We start from the raw sequence: 17,770 nt of genomic DNA, 5'->3' as shown, positions 1-17,770 counted from the left end.
TTTGTATAAATGTATTAATTCACAACTGAACTACAGCAGCTCAAGGACACTTCAGTTCATAAACATTTACGATAATACAAAAATCAGTCTTAGTTTGCAAGATTATCTACTAAACTTTACCAAGTCACTTAAGGTGTGTTTCCAGAGTTTACCACGCAAGTCATTTATAGCTGATGTTTTTCAAACTTTACTTCATAGCAGTTTATTCATAAGTGAAACTTAAGAACTTATGAATATGAATCGCATAATGAGATTAAATGAATAAGACTGTGATGAAGTAAAATATGTCAAGGGAGATAAATATTTACGAGTACAAGGATATTAGACAAACTCTTCTTACAGCTACGGGTTTAAACTCTGGGAAATTTAACACCATGAATCATTGAAGTTATGTTGCGGAGGAAAAAACATATATAATAAGCTCAGATTTATTAACTCCTGTAAACTCAAGTTCAGCATTATGTGTTCAGAATACTTTATTGATCTTTAATGAAGCTTCTCGGCACTGTACATAAGATGCAATAAACTGTAATTTTCAATTCCACGCTAATAAAATGCAAGCTCACAACTGAAATGTAAACACAAAGTCTTCCAACAGTAAAATTATCACAAAAAAACTTATTTTGTGTGGCTTTCATTTGAAAACGCATTTGAGTTTATAATTAATCAAAGCAATTAGAAGGTCTGTTAGTGATATCACATCAAACAAGTTAAAATACGAGCTAAAAACAGTTCTGCTTTCCTATTAGCCGTTCACCTTTGAATGTTTTAAATGTTAATCCAGAAATATCCAACAACTCCAGGCATTTGAAATACATAACCACATTCAGACAGCATACATTATTAGATTTTGAAATATAAGAACAAGACCCAAGTTAGGTGCATGAATTTTACACAGCCATTAATTTCACAATTTGATATAGAATATATATTCATTAAGGACATGAATTTTACGCAATATTTTAAAAACTTGAAGATTTTTTTAAAAATTAGAAAAATTACATAGGACATAAAGGTCAAATGATTTTGTATTCAGCAAATGAGTCTAAGACAAACACAAGCACAGCTATACTGAGTAAAGATGTCAGTTGTAATATAGAAGCCATTCCCATTTAAACAGCTCTTGTTTTTAAGGCACATGTTTAAATTAAGAGTCATATTAAACTCTATATTCTGTCAGGCACACTAACACAGCTAACAAACATGATAATAGAGGGAAAATAGACTTAAACATTGAAACACTACACAGAAAAAAAAAGAATTTAGGAATGTACAAACAAAAAAATATAAAAGTAGAAAAAAGAAAAGATGGGTATGGGGTGAAATAATTGCATATATTTGTATAAATGCATATTTTTCAATGAATTTCACCTTTTGGGTCAATGTCGATTTGTAAACGGATGGATTTAAGCAAACCTGATAAACCTTCACTTACAACTTTCCTGGTATTGATCTAGAGCTAACCTTTTCCTCTATTCAATTTCTCCAAAATGGCTTTATGTTTTTATTATAACATCTTCCCTGGATATTTTACCACAGCAAGAGCCCATCCAGGTGAGACAGCAGCTCACTTCCGTCCCAATGACTCCGCCAGCTTCTTGAGCCTTTTCTTGAGCTCAAGCGGAAACTTCTCATAACACTTTTTACAAACAGGCTTCATGTCAAACTCTACAAACTTGTTCCTGCAAAGAGGAAAACAGGAATAAAACCACTGGAGTATTTTGGGTGTTATGTTGTTGATTACATTGTAAAACCTCTGAACACGTTGCACCAAGCTTTTTCTGTCTGACCAACTAAATTACCAGGTATCTGAATTGAATCAGCCAATCGAGCTCTGCTTATGTTTAACATGCATGTACATGTTTTAGATTCATGCCGCCAACACAAACAACTACGCTAGAAAATAAATTACAAAAAATAATGACATGCTATAGAGCCAAAGAGGTTAACAAGGACAACCACAGGAAGAGAGGAAGGCGGCGATAGCACCAATCCATGGATGGAGTGGTGAAGCTACAGGCACACTGCTGGCTTTTTCCTGCGATCTTTAGCGTCACGTTCACGCCGAGCAAGTCTGCGTTTCAGCTCTTCAGGCAAGTGATCATAGCAATGCTTACACACTGGTTTCAAGTCAATTTCAACAAACTTATCTCTGAGTTGTCATAAGCACACCAATTGACGCATTGGAAAAGAAGACACAGGAGGAAAACAGGAAATAAGAAAGAAGCAGTGTTGGAGAATCAAAAAAAAAAAAAACACTTATTAATAGTGAGAAGTGTTAAAGACAAGTAAGAGCACAACAAACTTGAGGTGGAAGAGTTGCATGTGACTAGATTTTATGGTTTGCATCAATGAACATATTAAGACTTACTTGAGAGTGAGCTTGGTGTTGCAGGTGGAGCAGGAGAAACAACTGACACACCAGGCTTTGTTGAGAGCAGACACAACTGAGGGGGCGCAGAAAAAATAAATAAAAACAGAAGATTCAGCTGCTGTCACTTAAAGCAACACTTTGTTCATTACTCAACCACAGAACGGTTTTAATTACTAAACCATAGAAGATCCTAATTATGTGTTTTATCACACCGATGCTCACCATCGCCTTCAATCACACGGTTGCAGTGATAACACACGTCCCCAAAGAGCTTAACAGCAGAGAAACAAGGAGAGAAAGCAAACAAATTCCTTCATCATCTACCTGCATTGTGATGTTAGTCGTGTCATTCAAAGCCAAGTTTTAGCTTCTTACCTGATTGTAATGCGTCTCACAGTAAGCCAAACCTTTTCTCTCGTAATGGCGGTGACCGAGGAAAGGTTTCTCACATTTGGCACAAACAAAGTGCTGTAAAAAAAATTGTCATTACTAAGGGGAAGATGCATTTCTAATGAAAGTCAAATACTGATCAAACTGATCAGTGTTTGACTGATCAGTCTAAACATGCTGGATACATCCTGTAATACATCCCATAATACAGAGCATTCATGGTGTAACTAATTAAAAAAAAAAAGAAAAAAGGTTGCATGTCTGTCATACACATTTTGAAGAAGTTTGATGCAAAACTACTTGCTGCCAATTAACATTTTCAGCATTACACCACCTGCTGAACACTGTTAGTAAAGAGTATTTCATACTTTAAAGAGTATGAAACGCAGCAGCCTTCAATCAGATGAATCCATCATTTGATCTGCCTTGCTTGACCTCTGGAGAATTCTCCAAACTCTCAGCCTGTCAGAAACACTCCAACTAGCTTAGAGCATTTTGGGTCCAAATACCTTTTCCTTCATTTCAAAGTTTATATATCTTGACAACATGCATAATTTATTGAATGTTTTTATTTTCTACCCAAGTCTGACTGCAGTGCAGAGAGATCTGAATAAGACCAAGGATGGATTTATGATTTGGACAAAATAATGTCCGTCTTTATAGATAGGGGGAAAGAGGGTTTTGTGCTTGAACGTTAATGAAGACTATCTGAAGTCAGAATCAAATGAGACACAAAATTATAATAATCAATAATGAGAAAAAATATATTCTTTCATCTTTAATTTGAGTTTCATGATTATATTTATACTACTTTCATTCTGGCCAAAATATTTGAACATAGTTTGGTTTATAAATTAGAAAACACATTTTTAGACCGAAAGACAATATGAGCCATTTATCAGGTAATGAACGCACTGAAGTGTTATAAATATTACCAAGAAAACCCAGGACTGAAGCATGCACAAACCTCCACATGCCACTGCTTGCCCATGGCGTTGACCACACGTCCCTCAATGGGCCTCCTGCAGGCGCCACAGATTGGCACACCCATCTTATCATGGCAGGGCAAACAGAAGAGCTCCCCTTTCAGCTCCCTTGCATCAGCAGTCAACTCTTTCCTAGGACAAAAAAAAAATATCAATAAAATTTTAACAGACTGTTGGCTTGTGACCCTCTCCTACCAGTAGAACAGTGGTTCCCAAAGTCGATCCTCGAGGGCCGGCATCATACATGTTTTAGTTCTCTCCCTGGTTTAACGCACCTGGGTCAAATGATGTCTCATTAGAAGGTCTAAGAAGAACACTGACATGCTGTAAAGGTTGTTACTCCCACCAGGGAGAGAACTAAAACATGCAGGATGCCGGCCCTCGAGGATCGAATTTGGGCTCTCCTGCAGTAGAATGTGTGGAAATATGAGAATAAGCTGAAGGAATTGGCACCGACCCGCAGTTGTTGCAGTTGAAGTGGTCGGGATGATACGGATCATTCTTAAAGATCAGCGGCTGCTCTTCAATAATAGCGTGGCACTTCTGGCAGATATACTTGCCTAGGCCCCGAGCCTTCTCCCGATTATGACATGGACGACACAAGTGCCTGAGGGAAACAAAAGAAAAAAAAAACATTTCTACAGATTTTGTGACACACTCCATCACAACTGCTTAAAATTCCATTATTTGCTAAAATGCAAAGCGAGTCACAAGCTTGGCAAGTGATGCCACTTGTTCAAAAGGCTGCCACGCTGTTATTTGCTAGACTGTAAAAAACAGGGATTACTAACCTGCCAGCATTTTTGACAAACCCCACATCTGCAAGTACTGCCTGACAAATATCGCAGCAGAAGCAGTCAGGGTGCCAACTGTTGTTCATGGCCTTAATGACACGTCCAATGATGAACTCCCCTGGAAGAAAAAAAAAAAATCATATGACAATCAACTTGAAACAACTGGCATAAGATGAAAACGCATATTTAAAATGAGACAAAGAAACACAGCAACAATTAGGCTGCCAGCAGGTATGGTGATGAAAACAAATTGTTTAACTGTATTATCAACTAAATTAGTATTATCACTTTGGTCATTTTGATATGAATAGATTACAAACCTAAAAGAATATCCCAGTTGCCACGTCCCAAAAAGCTACAAACGATTTAGTTATCTGAATCCACACAAAACATGGTCAATACTAAAATTTGAGGCCGGTCAACACTCACCACACTGGTGGCAGCAAGGTGCGAAGAGCATCTGGAAGTCATGCTCACAGTATTTCCTACCTTCAAACTGTAAAAGGGAAACATTCAAAATATCTGTTAAAGAGAGTCAACAATTTTCTGTATGGCTCAGTATTGTGTTGATTTGTGACATTCAAAGGAGCACCATCATGTGACAGGCATTACCTCATAGAAGAGTCCTTCTGGAAACTGCTGGAAACACTGGGCGCAGACAAAGCACTGCTCGTGGTAGAGCTCTCCATTACTGTTGACGATTTTCTCAGTTGGAGCAAAGCCACTTTTACAGCGCTCACAGACTGCGCTGACCAGGGCATTCGCAAAGCTGTTACAGGAGGAGAAAAAAAAACGACACGTGTGCATTTCTCCCCTTGGTGTTCAGGCTGAGATCGGTGTTTATCATTTCTCACAGAGCTCGTATCTGAAGCTGGATGTATATGTAATTAACTGTGGAGAGAGGAACGGGAATAATAAGCCCTCCCCCCCCCTTAGTCACTGCAAAGACATCACCTAATTTAGTAAGGTTAGAGAAGTACTGATGGCTGGTTAAGCCAACATACGACTATGTAAAAAAAAATTAAAATAAATCCATCTTTCTCCCCCTTACAGGTTTCTTCTGTTTTTGTTCCAAATAAAATGATCAAAACAAGGCAATTCATTAGACACAAATAACCTGAGAAAATAAAAATAAGTCTTTCAAACTGTGATTTTATTTAATGAGAGAAGAGCTTTCCAAGCCAAGATGGCTCTGTGTGTAAGATTAAGCACTCTTCTTGTAATGTCGCAAATGTTAATCGCACTCATCCATTTAATCTCACTAGCCGCATTTTGATTACTGCCTCACCAATAGCATCAATAAATTGCTTGATGGAACCTTTCTGACGACGTCAAAGCAGGCAAAAACGATCTCAAAAATCAACACATCCTGTGAATCGCAATCAGAGTTCTTATGTACGAATGAAGAGAACATGGAGAAATGCTGAAGGTACTCCTCCATGTTTAGAGGAGTAGGATGACCCTACCGAAATTAGCTGTGGCCATCCTCCTGAATTTACTTCAAGAGTGCGTCCATACCACGAAATAACCTCAAACAACATCAGACGCCTCTCTTGCTTTATTTAATGTCAGTGTTTATGATCTGTCAGAAAGAAAGAGAAAGTCAGACTTGAAGCTGCAGTATCCTACATGCTTTCGTTATTTCCCTGGTTCCACATGCTTGAATCAAATAACGGTTCATTAGCAAGCCTCTGCAGATTTCTGACATGCTGAGGAGGTAGTTGGTTGATGAGGGTTAGCTGTTTTGGCGACATCAAAAACCAGCAGTACACCAGTCCTTGAGGACAGGAGCTGCCATGCATGCCAGTCACAACTATGAATGGGTTTCAGATAGGCCTTGTTAACGTCAGGATTTAAGCTCAGGTAAGGTACTATGGCATTACCATAAACAGGATGTTTATTTGCAAAAAAATAAATAAATAAATAAAAACTTTAATTGTGCTTAATTAAAACAAAGAATGTAACAAAACCCATTTACTCAATATCATTGCCAGTTATTCAAAAGGCCTGATAACAGTAGATGGCAAAAATAGTAATTACATTTAGCTGACAATTACTTATTAGTTCTGAGTTTTATGGGGCGATTCTTATAGGGCCATATTGGTTTGTCTTTCACTCATATTAAATTTTAAAATTCATTTTGCATTTTCTCAAGTTATGCTTTGTATTTTGTATACTTGTGCAGTTATATAGGCATAAATCTAAACAAAAACTGTAACAAAGAACAATACAACGACAGCTAAATTCTCAACTCGTATTAGGAGTATAAAGTTGCAGTCGATCTACAAGCTTTTAATTATTTTACAATTTTCTAATTGTGACAATTAGAAAATTGTCACAATGAAATGAGTAAAACAACACTAATATCACCAAAAACTTTCACACACAAGTAAAACGTGTAAAAATGTCTCTATTGTAACAAAATGTTTATGTTAAACGCTAAAACTGGCTGGTTAGGCTAGACCCTAAATAGCCAAGCAACTACCATGCTAATATTGCAACTTCGCAAAAGCTAAGTTTTTTCACTTGTGAAATCAAATTCTGGAGGAACCGAAATGAAAAAAATAGGTAGATAAATGGCATCAAACTTGTTACTTTGTAGCTGAGCCAGTTTACTAAACCGAGGTTACTTTGTTCTGCGGTTAGTTTCGTTGGCATGCTAACGTGAGGTTAGCTTTAGCAACGCTAGCAGAGTTCCCATTAAGGATTTAACTGTCCGTACCTGCCCGTCATCCCAGCTACCCCCAGCATCACCTCCTTAAACACAGTCTAAGGGGAAAACGGCTTACAGAACTCTGTGCTTGATTATTTTCAGAATGACAAAGTTTTGTCGACTGGAAAGTCCCCGTCCGATGCAAACGCAAAGAGACCGAATAGGCAGCAGCGGGGAGTGTCCGAGAGTCTGAAACAAACCAGAGGGTCGCTTACCCAATGTGGGCCGCGAGCACAAAAAGACGGGTCTGCTTTTTAAAGGTCAAATAACATATGTAAAAACAAATATTAGAATAGTCGATATGTGTTAAACAACCAGCATGATCTGTTAAAAATGTCTGTTAGTCTTACAAAGTTGCTCGTCTCCTGGCTTCAGAGTAACCAGAATCTTCATGTTTCATGCTGAGTAAGAAATTAAAACAAAGTTTTAATGTGGAAAATGGGAGACTGATCATTAACCCAGAGGGGCGAGGGGAATCCAATAGGCCACCCAATTGAAATAGTGATTGCTATCTGTGTTTCTGTAACCTACTACAATTTGTGTGTTTGCATTTTCACTAGAATTGCAGCATTAAATCCCTTTAAGATTCATGAACAAGTCAGGGGTTCATTTTTCTTTTCTAAAACTATATATTTATTTGTCATCTAAACGAGTCTAGTAGTAGAATTATCTTACTGTTGATTAATGTTAAATATAGTGCAGGAAAATACTCATCTGTTCTTTGGAGACATTGGTACAACTGCCTCCTGAATGGTTAGGAGCCTTTTATATTGTACGTTTTATTCTTTTATTGTGTTTGTTTTCTTTTTTTAATGTACTTTGAGTCTGTAATAAAATCTATCTATATATCTATATGAAAAGTATAATACAAAAGTATAACATAGTGTGTAAAAACTAGGTTAGTTGATCAATTTTCAGCATGCGGTTGCTGATGTCAGGATTTTCGGAAAGCATTAATATTGACCTTCTTTGTAATTGCCAGAGCCAATTTGGAAGTGTGTTTCAACAGCCATAAATATATGTAAAATAATTCCAGACACAATGTCTTTTTTAAACAAGCGTTTTTAATGATTATAAACTAAAATATTGTATAACTTTGGAAAAAAAAATACAAGTTACTTTCAAATAAATCTCAGTATTATACAGCTTTAGTAAGAGAAAATATAACTTAACAGCAGCTGAACTGTTTCAGAAGAAAGATCAGCTCTCCATCCCATCCTTAGATTACAATAATCATCTTCATGCACAGCTGAAAAGAAATGCAGTTTCCCACACTAACCAGCAGATGGCGTGTATTTACAAACAGGAAAAACAAATGTTTTGAAAGTATTTTCATTCGGTTTTCTAACAAACGGGATGAATCATAAAAGGGAAGAAAACACAGACAGGATTGGTCTATTAACAGAGCAGTAGGCTATCAAATTTGAAGTTTTTGCAAATTTAATTACAGTTAACATAATAATAATACACACCCGATGTTAAAAGGAAAAATGGTTAAACAATATTCATTAAGATCAGGACTTGACATGTTTCTGTTTCACTATGTGGAACAGCATCATTTTATATCAATGAAAGGGTGATTGTGCAAGTAATAACATGCTTTATTATTATTATTATTATTATTATTATTATTATTATTATTATTATCATGGGACTGAGAAAAATAAAATTGAAATTAAAAAAATAGGATTTGACAAAAGTCAGTGATCAGTTTCTGAAGCATTCAGCCTGAGCCACACCCACTCATTCTTCTCATTTTTTGCTTATTTAATATATTTATTATTTTTGACAAATTAACAAAACTGCAGGACAGTTATAAAAATACAATGATATCCGGATCATCGATCAGACCGCGATGACCAGTTGGCGTGGCTTCTCATTTTGTTTTAATCACATTTTCAGTTAATAGCGCTTTACATTATGTCAGCCAGCATCACTCAGTCACTCAGTCAGAATCAGCAGCTTCTATGCAAGCCTTCTTTTTTGACTGAATGCTCAATTGCACATTTTAACTAGCATAGATATTCACTTTATTGGAGGCAATTAAATGATTTTAACCTTGTAATTCAGTGGTTCAAACCCACAATATTTGCTTTTTTCCCCCCTAATTACAAATGGAAGTGACTACATCACCAGCATTAATAGTTAAATATGTTTATCTCTGGAATTTAACAACATCCATACATCTTATCAGTGATGGTAGCACATTATATAATAGTGTTGTTAGGAGAGTTTCTCTTGGTAAAAGGATTTTCTCCTCATATAATAAATAATCTGCTCTATTCATTAGACTTAGAATGTTAAAAATAAAAATAAATCTTTAAAAAAAGAGCAGATATTCAAGTAATCTACAGAGAGTTTGTGACAACAGGAAGAAATTACCTCTACGGCTGCATGGGTTTACTTTGCCAAGCTTGGGGACCTTCATTAGAGAAAAAGTGCATTAAAATTATACATTGTATGTAGAAGTATACTGCATATTAATGTCTGTAATTAGGGTTTCTTTCATGTATATGTTTTCAAATATTAACACTTTTTTCTTTACAGTTTCAACAGGATAATTTGCCGTACAATACAGAAAGGAGAAAAAAACGTGGTGCAACTTAGAGATATTTACAAGCTAATCATGGCCAGCCAGTTAATTAAACAGGAGATGGGCTATCCTCGGGCCTTTCCACTTGGATAGAAGAACACAAAAAATAACAAGTGGTAGTGAATCAGTCGACAGGGAATAGTGGCTTTGTGAGGGAAAGCTGGAGAGATTAGAAGAAACAAAAACATAATTTCAAGACAGAATCCACCTCTGCTGCTGCTGCATACCAGACTGCTGTCTCATGACCACCACCCAGTCTGGGCCACACAAAGCCTCTTTGCAAAGACCAGTTAGCAATTACCCACAGATAATAACGTAAATTATATATATATATATATATATATATATATTTCCACAAACATTTGCAAAGCGATTAACCAAAAACCTCCTAGCTTATCATGCTGATCACCCCGTCAAATTTATGTATTGTATTTACCTTTTTATCCACGAAGAAGATGATTACACAAACTGATTTCACACACATTGTGCATTTAGTGTGACGACAACAATTATACTTTTCTTTGTAAAATTCATCTCTGTGAAGTTACTTCCTTTTATTAAAAGGATTGTAGTTATGCCTGTACAAGGCAAAAATATATATATATATATTTACTGTATATACAAAAAAAAAAAATATCGGCCTGCATGTCGCCAACACAGATGTGGAGCAACTTCTGTCTTGAGCATAATTCCTCAAATTCCCAACAGATTCCAGATACACCCATCTGTTCACGCTACTAATTGATGTGTAAATAACAACAACAGGTCTGAAGGGCTCAGAGGAAGAAAATGTTAAATGATATAAGTGATTAAATTATATAAAGCCATCAGCTACATCAAATTAAAAACAAAACAAGACCAAAAAGATGTAATTTCTTCTTCTGTTGTACCAGTAAAAATAAGAATCTGTGCACACAAAAAAAACAAAACAAATTAGCCCCTCACCAAACTCTACCATGTCGGCATCATGTCAGGGAACCAGACCCGACCCAAATGCTTCGACACCTCCCAGTGAATGTCGTCCAGCTCGTAACGGTGATCCGGAACCAGCACTTCCTCCATGATGGACAGCTGCTTCAGTCTGTCTCCGCACATCTTCACAAACTCCACGAAGGCGCTGCAGGACACTTCGCACTCTCCCAAGCCGATGGCGGACAGCTGCGTGCAGCGCTGGGCGATGCGGATGAGCTCCTCATCGAGAGGCCGCAGTCCGTTGGCGCACACCACCAGCTCCACCAGACGCGGGCAGGTGAGCCCAACTCGGCCCAGCACGTCTTTGCTGACGGAGCGGCCAAAGTACAGGTGCGTGACGGGGATTTCGTCGCGGAAGAACGGGTCAAACTCCTCCTCGTAGAGGTAGAAGTACATGACCAGGTTGAATTTGGGGGAGTGGCGCACCATGGCGTCCCAGCTGCTCTTCTTGATGGTGTGGAACTGCTGGCCCGGGTTCTCGCTGACCACGTCGATGCGAAGGTGCTCGAGGTGAACGTGCTTCTCCGAGGAGAGCGCGATGAGGAGTTCGTCGCTCAGCAGGTGGTAGTTCAGAGCCAGTTCTCTCAGGCCGTGGCACTGATCGGCCACGCACATGATGCCTGCAAACGGGAGAACACAGTGAGTCGGATTGGAGAAAAAATAGAACGGCCTCATACAACCTGAGGTTTTTCACATTTTATCACATTAAAACTACAACCTCCAATGTACATTGCTCTGATTTCATGTGCTAGACTCATGCAAACGGTTGTTCCACAAAGTATTAATTTATGGAGAATGAAGATTAACAGAGCTCCAGAATCTTCAGAATTTTATTTGTAACAAAATATGAAGCAGTTTTATTTCACTTCAGTTTTAGAAGATATTTTGTATTCGTCCATCTCATAAAATACCCACAAATTAAGATTTTTGGTCATCACATAAAGAAATGGCACATTATAACTTTTGCAATAAACATAATTTAATACTAAATCCATATTAGCATATGGAAGTTTGTTTATAATCAGCAATTTGCTATTTTTGTGAGTCGTCTACATCAGGTTTAGGTAATAGGAAGCTTTTTTACCCATTTTTTAGAATAATTTCTCAAGGATGTGAAATTAAAATAATAATAATAAAGTAACAAACTAAATGAAAGTGATGGCAGAAGTTAGTGTTTGTATTTGCAGCCAAACCGTGTGAAATTTAATACAATTATATTTATCTGGACTGCATGGATTTCATCTACATGCCATCTGTTTAATATGAAGAACACCCCGAGTCGACTTTTATTGTGAATCGGTGCAACCTAGATGAACTAAACTGAATTTATCTTGTTGAGAAATGAGCTTCTCGAGAATAATGAGTCGGTTATTAACGGCCGTGCCATAAATCATGTGTTGCGTTAGTACCGGCAGGTGAAACATGAGGGCAGCTGCTCATTTTCAGCAGCTTGAGAGTGTCGCTGTTGTTGGCCACCAGGACTTTGAGGGAGGGGTCATCCACAGGGGTGTCGTCGATTTTCAGGGAGGACAGAGATTTGGAGTTGACGAAAACAACCGTCAGAGCGGAGATGAAGTGAGACTGTAGAATGGAAAGAGAAAGAGATACATTTAATGGCACAAAATGTGATAACTAGGGTGACATAACACCATTATAACTGCACCAATCTGGTTCCAACCCAATGGTAATGGTGGTGGTGCAAAATGAAATTTAGAAATTTTGCACCACCACTGCCGCTTTAGCAGAATTTTCGACACAAAAATACAAACGGAGATCTTCCCAATTTAATAATTGAAAAAAAAAATAATTTAAACATAAATATACGGTTTTTTTCTACAGTCTACCAACACACTGTAAGAGAGGCCTTGTAGATTTTGACTGGAAACATAAACTTTTATATAGTCAACCTTGCTTTTATATGAAGTAAGTTACATAGACTGCGACAGACTGGCGACCTGTCCAGGGTGAACCCCGCCTCTCGCCCGGGACGCAGCTGGAGATAGACACCAGCAACCCTCCCGACCCCATTAGGGACAAAGAGTGTTCAGAAAATGGACGGATAGATGGAAGTTACATAGAAATTATTTGTCTTATTTAGTTTATCCACTTATGCTTTATTATTCTATTTTTAGCTAATATTACTCTCAACTGTTACTCTTAAAACCTTGTTTTTCGAAATTTTATTGCATCTTTGTTTTTATTGTAACAATTACAGCATTTTTACTTCGCTCCTTTGGTACATGAATGTGGCTCTTTAGTTCATCATTAGAGGCACAGGCCTAAGACTGCATGTCCAGCATTGTAATAAATGGTTAAAGTCTACAAGGCTTTTCCACATAAACTTAAATTTAAGTGTGGGGCCAATGACAGGAAGTGTGCTGAGAGGGGCGTGGCCAGGAAGGGATCTTGCTCCACATAGCTTGATTGATATATTAATTAATTAATTGACTGAACACTTTGGTTTGTCAACCAACAAACCGAATCCACTTAAAACAGAATATAACATTGTTCGTGAAAATACTCCACCTGCAAAGCTTATCAAAGTTGTTGAACTTTTAAGGCTTCCTTTTAAACCAGGCCAGTATAAAAACTTAGTAAAGCCTAAAAAAAAAAAAATCCAAGCTGTGACCTCCTCTCAAAGATCAACTGTTATGGAAAATAAACACAAAAAGTGACATCTTAATCTGTTAAAGTGAGAGTTTTCCAGGCCTTAGACCTTCCCGTGGGCACACGGCATCAATCAGGACAGCCTCATCTCATCCATTCATCAAAAATCTGAAGTTTGGGCGGCTGAGTTATCGCTGCCCTTCAGGGTTACCTTGGGCATCTCCATGAAGCTGGGCCTGGCTGTGGATATGAGTCCCAGGGTTTTCAAAGAGCAATTCACCAGCTGAGAGAGGATGTTGCACGCCGCCTCTGCAGACTCTCTGCTGCTGTCCACCTGCGAGTCCGACACAGAAAATTAAACCTTCTCTTTATATGGAAGAGGTGAATCCACTTCGGTTTTTAAACACAAAACCGTCCGGCTGTCTCACCTTGAAGCTGACGTACTGGAGGTGGTTGGAGTGCTTTTTGATGATCTGCTTGATGAGCTCCGGGTGTGTGGCCTTCAGGTAGGAGCTGGCCGGCTGGTTCAGCTCAAACTCAAAGCACCGCCACAGCTCTGGCATGTGGAAGACCTGATTCCAGCCCCGGCACACCTAGAGAAATGACCCAACAGAAATTCATTTAAGAAACGGAGTGACTTTAAAAAAAAAATATATATATATATATATATATATATATATATATATATATATATATATATATATATATATATATATGTAGTAAAATAACAGAATGAGCCTCTGGGGGAGAGAAACATCAACCTTTGTGACAGTTACACCAAAACACTGTCAAACTTGTTGGAAGAAGGATGTGTGTGTAGCCAACACCAACTACAAGAGTGGCTAAATTGAGATTGTGACCTTAAGTCACCTTAAGGTAAGGTAATAAAGAATGTTTGCCAAGCCATAAATGATGAAACTTGCTTAATCATCAGAACTGGCTCTGCTCTTCTGCATAGTCAATAAATAAAGGTGTGATCACATGTCTCCATCGTAAAAACTAATCAAATCCAGACTTACAAGCAAGTTGCTAATGATTAATTAGTGGCAATTAATCTTCTAACTTTCAAAAATCAGCTAGGAGTGGAGGTGGTGTCAGTCTGAAACTGAATGCTGGCTTTAATTCACTGATAAAACTGTCTCTTCTGTTTGACTCGGCACCACCCCTTGAATGTAAAGTGCTTTGCAGAAGTATTTATACCCCTCTATGTTTTGCTGTCCAATTCATTTGACTAGAATCTCATGTGAAAGACCAAAGCAAAGTCGTGGATAATTATGAAGAGAAAGGAAAATGAAGCGTGGTTCTCAAGTCTTCTTTCTCTCGTGTCCAAATATAACTTGCCAAAACAGGACAAGGTTTATGGGAGTGAACACTTTTGCGATAATGCTAATAATAATTTAAATGAGAAGCCCTACATCGCCATTTCACACAGTCCCATAAAGAGTATAATTGACATGTGATCAATGCTTTTAGGATACCAGAGAAGCATAAGCTCTGTCCAGCAGTGGGAGGTACTGGAAAATGTGAAGCAGGATCTCCTGCGGCAAACGCTCCCAGCTGGCTCCTTGCTGTTCCAGTTCTTTCTCTTCATCCTCCTTAGTTGACCATTTGATACTCTTCTGATACCCGCCACTGGGGCCTCCTCCTTCCTCCTGCTCATTCTCTTGGAGACCTCGTTTCATCCTGGGAAAGGAGAAGAGGGAGTTTAACATACACCCAGAGCTCTGGAAGAACGCAATCATTTTATTTGCAATAATTAACACATCAGTCCATATTAGGTTAGTGGCCTGCAAATGCTTTGGAAAAATTATTGTATTCGGCCGTAAATTAAACCACTGGACACTGATGGGCCATTTTAAACCTTGATCATCGCACCACTCGTGGCGCCGCCAAGTACGCCGGACTGTGAATGGTGCGAACCCAGTCTTTCTTGCTCACAATGAAAACATTTGTACTCATAGGTCACGCCTCCCTCTATTTCAACAATCAACACAGATGTCAAACTAAGATGCTGTAAATTTATTGACATCAAAGTTATGGCTAAAACAGCTTTAATTTAGCACAAATGTGCATAAATGTCAATAGACTGACGTTAAAAACGGCACAAAAACACAGATCAATAGTTAGCTTAGCCACATGTAAGCACGCTGGGGGTTAAGCTGACAATTATTAGCAAGTTGTAACTAGCGACTAAAACCAGTCGACTTAAACAAATTTAATTTCTAAGTTGAGCTTCGTCTGTTTGTCTCACCTGGCTTTCTGCTCCACCGTTGGTTGTTTATTTACGGAGGCTCACTTTCAACGTCAACCTGGACCAACAAAATAAAACTGCGTACGGGCTGGCCGAGCGATCAAACACATTGGACCATACGACAGTGCGGTGTGGCCGGGCGTTACTGAACACCAACCGAGGAGGCTTCCGACGGGAGATCTCCAAAAGTCTTCGAGTTTTCCAGGCGCCTGACCTAGTTTCGATCCACAACTCTGCCCCAGTACAGTACTTTGTCGGCTAAAGATGGCGTTTGTGTTGCTGTGCGGATCAGAGCGCTGTAGTTATAGTGAACAGTCGAAAGGGGGAGCAGTTTCACCCAAATGCGTGTTCCAATACAACAATGGTTCAACTACTACGGTTTTACTAGGATATGACAAATCAACTCAAGATAAAGACAAAATAATTAATTTTCTAAACAATGAAATTAATTTATAGAGCTTATGAAGTCAAGGAATTTACCATGTTTCTGTTGCCATACTTTGTTCCTAACTTATCACCACCCACTCATGCTTGTTGGTAATGATCAGTCAAAAAAGTAGTTTTTTTTTTGTAATGATAAAATAGGTGAAGAAGATTAAACTACAACCACAGCCAATTATTAAGGTTAAGGACGGAAGACCACAACATAGGGAAAAACTTAAAACATGGCACAGAGTCCAACATGGCTTCCCCATAATTTTAATGCACATGAAGCATAAGGCTGCAGATCTGTATCCACATGGGTGGATGAACCAAAACATGAAAATGAAGTCGAGCAGAGATCCATGCTAGGCAGCTCATCTTGTTGAGGGCATTTAACAATTGCTAAATGTTTTAAATACATAAACATCTGGGTGTTAATGCAAGACACTGCTAATTAGGATCTCTTTTTACTTTGTACATCTTTGTTGCTGGTTTCATCTTTGCTTTTTCATTTTCTACATGTACGCATGTTGCAGCTATTGATATTTTAGGTAAATTTCTTTCTTGCCCAGAGTACTCTGGTAAAAGACATTTTGCTACCAAAAGTTTAAATTTTCTGATAATTCAAAAGGGGGGCGTGCTGTGGTGGCACGCCCTACGTTTGAAGGCTTTAGTCCTCGACGCGGACGTCACGGGTTCGAGTCCCGGTCCCGACGACCCTTGCCGCATATCTTCCCCCCTCTCCTCATCCACTTTCCTGTCTGCCTACTGTCACAAAAATACGAGCCACTAGTGCCACAAAAATACGAGCCACTAGCGCCACAAAAATACGAGCCACTAGCGCCACAAAAATACGAGCCACTAGCGCCGCAAAAATTCCCCGGAGAAAAATAATAATAATAATAATCAATTCAAATCTTCAATTTGAAAAAAAAAATAAAATAAAATAAAAATTAATTTGCAGAGACACTGAATGAAATCAAAGCTGTCGTCTTTGTTTTTGTGATTCCGTTTTCACAACTGACTATTTCTACTCATCCTGCACCATTTTTGCTACATACTGAGTGAAAACCTTTCCATGTGTGCTATTTTTAATGTACAAAACCTCTTTTCTCAATTAGTTTAAGATCATGATTTTTAAAGAATGATTCATGAAAGTAGCAACATAGCAGATCAGCCCAAACTCACTTAAAACATTTGCGAAATATGTTCACTCACATTTTTGTGTCTGTTTTGGTAGAGCTCTTGGATCCTGTGTCTCTTTTCAAGAGACTTTTAATTCAACCCTGTGATTTAGTGGGCAGAGTTTAACAAGAGAACTTACCAGAAGAAAGCAATGCCCAACTACCAGAAATGAAGACAAGTACAACCAATAGTTTGAGTTGAAGCTGAAACATGTTTATTAAAATGGGACGGATTAGCAGTTTTTTGTTTACACTCCATCCACAGTGGCTTCGATTTAGAAAGCAACAAACACATACAAATGCAGTATTTACACATCACTATACAGATATTTATAAAATACAAGTGCAACTTTTCATACAACTTTGCAGAATTTTCTTTTTTATATGATTTGAAGTCATGGTGCGGAGGCCTTACCGACAAGCTACAGTTAAACTCTTTGGACAACAAAGCTTTAGAAATGCAGAACTGGACAGTAGTTTTAA

General features: G+C 38.1%; 2 protein-coding genes across 5 annotated transcripts; both read right to left on the bottom strand.

Annotated features, from left to right (window-relative positions):
* Positions 1-451: 451 nt before the first annotated feature.
* On the bottom strand, positions 452-7,721 carry LOC122844378 (LIM and senescent cell antigen-like-containing domain protein 1). Of its 4 annotated transcripts, none has more exons than XM_044139758.1 (10): positions 7,608-7,721; positions 5,157-5,313; positions 4,974-5,040; positions 4,542-4,662; positions 4,208-4,357; positions 3,732-3,882; positions 2,750-2,842; positions 2,597-2,645; positions 2,372-2,447; positions 452-1,682 (listed from the first exon to the last, which is right to left on the bottom strand). In XM_044139758.1, the coding sequence occupies exons 1-10, from the start codon at positions 7,709-7,711 to the stop codon at positions 1,568-1,570; spliced, it is 1,083 nt and encodes a 360-aa protein (XP_043995693.1). In that variant the 5' UTR covers positions 7,712-7,721; the 3' UTR covers positions 452-1,567. The 4 variants fall into 4 exon arrangements, with proteins under 4 accessions (XP_043995693.1, XP_043995709.1, XP_043995702.1 ...); XM_044139774.1 differs by lacking the exon at positions 7,608-7,721 and adding an exon at positions 7,267-7,486; XM_044139767.1 differs by lacking the exon at positions 7,608-7,721 and adding an exon at positions 7,267-7,436 and having other exon boundaries at positions 452-2,152.
* A 1,288-nt stretch (positions 7,722-9,009) lies between these two features.
* Positions 9,010-15,987, bottom strand: LOC122819591 (F-box/LRR-repeat protein 3-like). Its single transcript, XM_044096420.1, has 6 exons — positions 15,681-15,987; positions 14,908-15,112; positions 13,858-14,022; positions 13,641-13,763; positions 12,232-12,403; positions 9,010-11,442 (listed from the first exon to the last, which is right to left on the bottom strand). The coding sequence occupies exons 2-6, from the start codon at positions 15,109-15,111 to the stop codon at positions 10,802-10,804; spliced, it is 1,305 nt and encodes a 434-aa protein (XP_043952355.1). The 5' UTR covers position 15,112; positions 15,681-15,987; the 3' UTR covers positions 9,010-10,801.
* Positions 15,988-17,770: the final 1,783 nt, after the last annotated feature.

This window comes from Gambusia affinis, linkage group LG02, assembly GCF_019740435.1.
Source record: "Gambusia affinis linkage group LG02, SWU_Gaff_1.0, whole genome shotgun sequence".
In the NCBI taxonomy this organism is placed as follows: Eukaryota; Metazoa; Chordata; class Actinopteri; order Cyprinodontiformes; family Poeciliidae; genus Gambusia; species Gambusia affinis.
Note: the sequence above shows the minus strand (reverse complement) of the source record. Positions and strands in the feature narration are given on the sequence as shown.